The following is a 6,035-nucleotide window of genomic DNA, read 5'->3' as shown; positions in this document are numbered from 1 at the left end:
GTGGGACAGTGTCGAACACTTTGCACAAGTAAATCTGGATATCCTGCATGCTGTGCTACAAGCTATTTGCATAGATTGTAAACCCTCAAGAATTTTGCAAGCTAAGAATTTTTGAACAAATATATTTACTGCCTAAGGACCTGATCCTCTTGTTAGTGCCATAGGGGTAAGTTCTTACACTCAAATAGATGCAGGTCTATTATTTTAGCTCGAGGGTCCAACTCCACAGATTTTCACTGAATAAATAATGAAGAATGCACAATCACAGCCTCAAGAATCAAAGAATAAAGTCTTTAAATGCAGTGCCTTTGATTAAACATACCACAGTGAATTTGGAGTAAGATCTGATTCTAAACTAAATTCATCACTCTTACACTGATTTAATCTGCACTGTGGGGGAAAAATGGGGCCAATGAGACCTAAATAAATATTTTTGTCAGATCTGCCCCTTATTTGACATTGGAGGGTCCCATAAAGGAACAAAGTGTTGAAATGCAGTTACAAACTTCAGGGGTTTTATTGCTCTTATCAGGACAGCATATAAGATGCCTGTGTATATGATGTGCATATGTGGTCTTTGACCACAAAACTTAACACGAGAAAGGAAAGTGTTGACACTTGGTAAAGAAATAGGTTCCTCCCAGCCACCCACCCACAAATCCAGTGTGTGTAGCAATCGTCTCCTAATGTGCTTTTTTTCCCTCCAGATATATGAGTGCTCTGATCTTTTATTTGGCTCTTTAATGCATCCCTGCAAATGAAATTACTATTCTGGGATGTTGCTAAAGCATTAAAGTGGCTCTTTTGCATCAGCACTGGCTGGCTTGAAATTCACTCCATAGGGAGTCTCAAAAGGGAACCCATCCCATCACAGAGTGATTGAGGATATAGGTTTAGCAAGGGAAGATTGGAAAAGGAAGAGGAGTTCGACTTTTGGGGGATAGCTTGAAACTCATCTTTCAGCTCTAATGTTTCCTTTGCTGGATTCCCACTCTTATTTTGGAGTCTAAGTTTCCAGTATCTAAAATAAGTAGAGACAAACTGATCGACTCTGGGCCATGTGCATATGGTTTGATAAATACCAAAGAGCCTGGAGTCTTGCATGGCTGACACTTTGTTTCCAGCTCTGTGGTAAACAGCTGAATAGAAAGGAGAAGGCAGCAAGTTTCAAACTGCACTCGCCAAGAACATCTGCATTTATGAAAACTTTCCCTAAGTGAAAATCTAGTAGTTTCAAATGCTGTAGACTGAGAGCTTGGAAACTATCTCAGGGCTGCTAAGATAGGAAGAAGCAGCAGTGGTTTTGAGCCCCCACTTCAGGTTATTCCCCCCCTTCCTCCTTGTAATCTGGGCATTCAGGAGGTGCTAATAACATCTTTGCAAATTCTAACAAGGCAAAAAGTGTCTCTTTAGGCTTCAGAGGCGTTATTCTGCAGTTCTTCTCGATCTGTCTTTCCTTGCCATCTCCCCTGCCCCCATTCCTCCTCCTCCTCAGTATTTCCTCCTGGTTCTTTGAGATCTACTACACCAAAAATATTTTTTGGAAATACCACAGACTATTGTTTTTATTAGTGACTGGAAAGCTTTGTAGTAGGATGCTTTTGTGTTTCATTTGTTTTCCTTGCTCTGGCACAGCTGTTTTTGTTTTAGCAGCATTAGAGAGATGGTTAAACTATTTGTGGCCTTTTCTAACCCAGCAGATCTCTTCCACTGAGTGCTTTAAACTGAATGACTGAAACTGTAACTAACAGGTTGTCTGCGTGGTCAGTTTTGTGCATAAAGTTACAAACGCACTGGTTTTATGAGATCTTTTAATTTGTTCAGCAAAACGCTGATCACTGTGAAGCAAGTCCCAGTTTCCCTATAAATTTCCCAGCCAGGACACTGACAGAACCTTGACTCGGGAAGATACAGAACAGATGAAGCAGCAGATCTTGTTCAAACATACGCATGCTCAGAAATGATTAATGGAAAAGGGGTTTATGTAGGTGTGGTGATCCTCACCTTAGCCAAGAGGGAATAGGAAGAAAAGCCACAGCAGGTCGTGGGGCAGAATGTGGTCTGAGGACAAATCTGCTGAAGGTGGTATGTAGCAGCTACAAATACCTGACTGGCCACTGTGGTTGCAAGGAGGAAGACGGGAAATCAGGAAAAAAGCATCCAGACGGACAAGGGTGACAGCAGAAAATAGTAAATGAAAAACAAAGCAAACAAAAAGTAAAATGATAAAGTAAATGAAGAGTGAAAGCATAACACATCTGTGGAAAGGCACCTTAAAGGCAAAGGGAGAAAGAGGAAATGAGTGGTACTGAAGGCTTCAGTGTTCATGTCTGGTGACATACTGTGATATTGTAAGTATGGGTTGATGAACAGCAGGAAAATGAATGTTGAGTGTAACTGAGATGTGTCTCGCTAAATCCCGGTTTTACCACATGATCCCACCACCTTTGCTGGGCAGGCTTTTAGAGAATCAGTCTCTTTTGACACTGGTTTGGCAGGTTTCTTTCTGGTGAGATCAAGCAGATGACAGACCTGGTTTGATGCCTCGTGCGGCTGCGTGAACCTAGGATGGGTACTGGAGAGGCATGTGGCTACGGGGTAGGTGGCACCATTCCCATCAGCACCTTACAGGATTGGAAGAGCAGCACTTATCAGCTCACTGATAGAATACAGTGCAGGTAGAGTGGGGAAAGGACATACTGTATCTCCTACCTTCAGTAATGCAGAGTGTGACTCTTCTGTTTTTCTAAGCAATGGGTGAGGAAGCAACTGCACTCATCAGAAACCACCTCCTTAGTAACACTGCAACAGAAAAGGCTGAGATGACTTTTCAAGCACATTTTTTCAATGCTGTTTTTTGTGGTTTTCCTTCATTAAAAATAATTGTTTTCAACTCTCCTGTCAGTTTTGCTGGGGGACACATCAGTAGATTCATGACTGAATGAGGCCAGGGACAACGCAGAGAACAAAACTTGTGTCTCAAAGTCCTGAATGACTAAAGTCTGTTGTCAGATGATGATATTGAGGTAATAATAGCAAGAAAAGAGGACAGAGAAACTAAGCAGAACTCAGCAAGGGATTACATATGTAGATGCATATTAGAGTAACTGGAGTTACGCAGAATGTTGGTAACAAACTGCAGATCAGACCTTGTGTAATAACAGTTTATCACATGCTTTTCCTCTGTCTAAAAAACTGCAACAAAAGCATCAGTTTGAGCTGACCCATAACACAGTGGTTATTACAGCCACAGAATAATAATTAAAAAAAACAGAAAAAAAACCCAAACAAACATGTATGTATAGAACTGGCTATGATATAAGAGAATAAGATATATCATTAATGAGAAACATACACACGTGCTGACATCTGTATCAACCAGTAAGACACTGGTTATTTGCCTTTATTTAATCAGTAAGACACTGGTTATTTCCATTTATAGTGACTTGTATTGAGAAAGAACATACTTTATTTACATGTCCTGTATCCATAGAGACATATAACTACTTCTTGATAGGTGTGTGTTGTTCAGTAGGGTTTATTCAGCACAATACAGTAAAGGGAATTGTTCACCTAGGTATCCCCAGAAAACAGACTGTTTCTGCCAGTGAGAAGGCACCTCACAAGTAAATGAATACCCATCATCTGCCCTACAATGCCATAATTATCAATGTAGTGCGTTTAGCCCATTCCATGTTTTTCTTCCAATTCAAATAGCAACAGATATATTTCACCCAAACTTTTTTGAACTATTACTCACAGCCCTGTTTCTTGCCTGTTCCTAGACTCCAGTTACGATCTCTGCACTGACTGTTCTCCTGACTGACTCATTTCAGGGCTCCAAAGGGTACACCAGCTGGGGAAAAACACAAGATACTTCAGACGAAGACTACATGAAATGGGCTTCATCATTTATGGCAATGATGATTCACCTGTTGTCCCCTTACTCCTTTATATGCCTGGTAAGATAGGGTAAGTATTGAAAAAAAACCGTGTTGGCAAAACAAACACTATTCAAGTTCATAGGTTGTTTGGTGTCCACTGGGAAAAAACATAGTTATGTGCAGTAGATGTTTCACAGGAGAAACACACAGCGTTAAGTGAACTTACTATTTAGATGTTCTCTTTTAAATTTGGCCCTAGACTTCATTTTGAGCTGTTACAGTATTCAGATGGTTTTTACTTTTTCTTATCCTTTTTTAACTTTTGATAGCATTTTGAATTTGTATTTTTTTTTCAACTTCATTGTAATTATAAGAAATACGTTGCCTTTGATGTATGAATTGTTTTAGATGGATGCTCTTTCTCCTTCATCTGATCATTGAATAATCTTTGCATGTTTTACCATTCAGTCTTACCAAGCAGCACTCATGCATTGACTTGGACACACAGACCCTGAGACAGTAGTGTAACATAATGGTTGAGCTGTAGGGAGTATTTGCAAGTAGTTTAGGGTGGCTATGTGCTGTAGGTCTAGTATGTACCACACAAAAGGTTCCTAAACTGGCAGAGTAATTGTGAGAGCAAAGAAACCATCACACAGGTTGTTTTATTCCTCTTGGTGTGCAGGAACCCAGTTCTCTTACCTTCTGAAAGCCCAGCCTCTTCTGTACTTAGGGTCTGTGAATGTCCACGCTCTTTGATTTGCACTCAAAGCCTTTCATTGGCATAAAGTAATCATGTCTGTCTTACAGTGCTCTCTTTCTGCCATCACACTTCTAGTATTTGACACCCATTTGTCTTCATGAGCTGTTAAGCAGCAAAGAATCTCAATCCTACTGGTAAAATTCTGGCTCTTATTGAATTCAATGGGAATATTACCACCCACTTCAATTGAAGACAGGATTTTACCCATTGTTTTATTCTACTTGAATGTTTTCTCTCTGTGGTCAGTTTATTGGAGATAATTTACTTTTGGGTTTTTTCTTCTTTTTCTCTCCTTAGGGCTTTTGCAAGACGCATGTTAGAAAAAAACATCGGGGTGGTTGTGGTTGGGTTTCCAGCTACTCCTATCACAGAATCCAGGGCTCGGTTTTGTGTGTCCGCTGCACATACACGGGAGATGTTAGACACGGTAAGCACAGCAGATGGCCTGCTGAAATTAACTTCAGATGCAAAGGAGGTTAGGAGAAGCTGTGTGTCTGTTACCTCGAATCTCAGTAATTCAGTTTTACATTTGTTGTTCTGGCCCCGTCACTTGATCCTCAAAAGGCATTTTAGCCTTAGATATTCCATTTTTAAAAATAAATTATAGGACAGTTAACTTGTTATGTTCTTCTATTTCTAATAGTGACCAAATCTGTCATCGCTAATAGAGACCTACATGAAGAGCACAGCAAGACAAAAGTTAAATACTAGGTCAAAGCTATCAGAGTAGGAAACCTGAAACGATATGGAAATAATTGCAAGTCAAGTTTTCCATACTCTTATTTTCATTCCATATTTCCATGTGTTTCTTGAATTGCAGAAGTATATGGGACAGCCTTGGGGGTACAGGTGGAAATGGCAAAGAGTATTTGGAACTGTTTGAAACTAATGAAATTTAATTGGTGCTGTCTGGCCTGTCTCAGTTCTGTGTCTTTCACTGATAGCAGAAATTGAGTATGTTGAGATTTCCATCATAAACCTTCATTCCAATGCAGTCAGAAATGTGTTTAAAATAAACCCTTTGAAATTTTCCATCTCCCTTTCTTGCCGAAGGTGTTTCTGGCCTGGCTTGATATGCTTTCTTTCATTCCCAGCATAAGCCAACCTAGAGGCATGAAACACAGAGGCTTAACAATAAATTTCAGGCTTTTTTCTCTCTTTGAACAAGTATGATGGCCAAAGCAAAAACTCTGTGAATGCAGAAGGCATTTGAGTTAAAGATGCCACCCCTTCACCCAGACAAGCACCTGTGCCTGCAGAAAGCCCCTGCCTCTCCATTTGCATCCTGAGATTCATGTGGAGCTTGAGGCTGGAGCTCAGCCCAGCTGACCAGCTCTCACACCAGTGTAGACCATTCTCAAACAACACCAAAAAATCTGCCTTACATG

The 6,035-nt window shown here is 40.3% G+C and overlaps 1 protein-coding gene across 1 annotated transcript in view; it reads left to right on the top strand.

The window, feature by feature from the left end:
- Positions 1 to 3,840: 3,840 nt before the first annotated feature.
- Positions 3,841 to 6,035, top strand: part of LOC104402298 (serine palmitoyltransferase 3-like) — a 4,095-nt gene continuing 1,900 nt past the window's right edge. The window contains exons 1-2 of the mRNA XM_010010136.1: positions 3,841 to 3,972; positions 4,945 to 5,074. Coding sequence (XP_010008438.1) covers positions 3,899 to 3,972; positions 4,945 to 5,074 — 204 coding nt within the window. The 5' untranslated portion in view covers positions 3,841 to 3,898. The remainder of the gene's footprint in view (positions 3,973 to 4,944; positions 5,075 to 6,035) is intronic.

This window comes from Nestor notabilis, unplaced genomic scaffold (genome assembly GCF_000696875.1).
Source record: "Nestor notabilis isolate BGI_N333 unplaced genomic scaffold, ASM69687v1 scaffold29342, whole genome shotgun sequence".
Classification (NCBI taxonomy): Eukaryota; Metazoa; Chordata; class Aves; order Psittaciformes; family Psittacidae; genus Nestor; species Nestor notabilis.
Note: the sequence above shows the minus strand (reverse complement) of the source record. Positions and strands in the feature narration are given on the sequence as shown.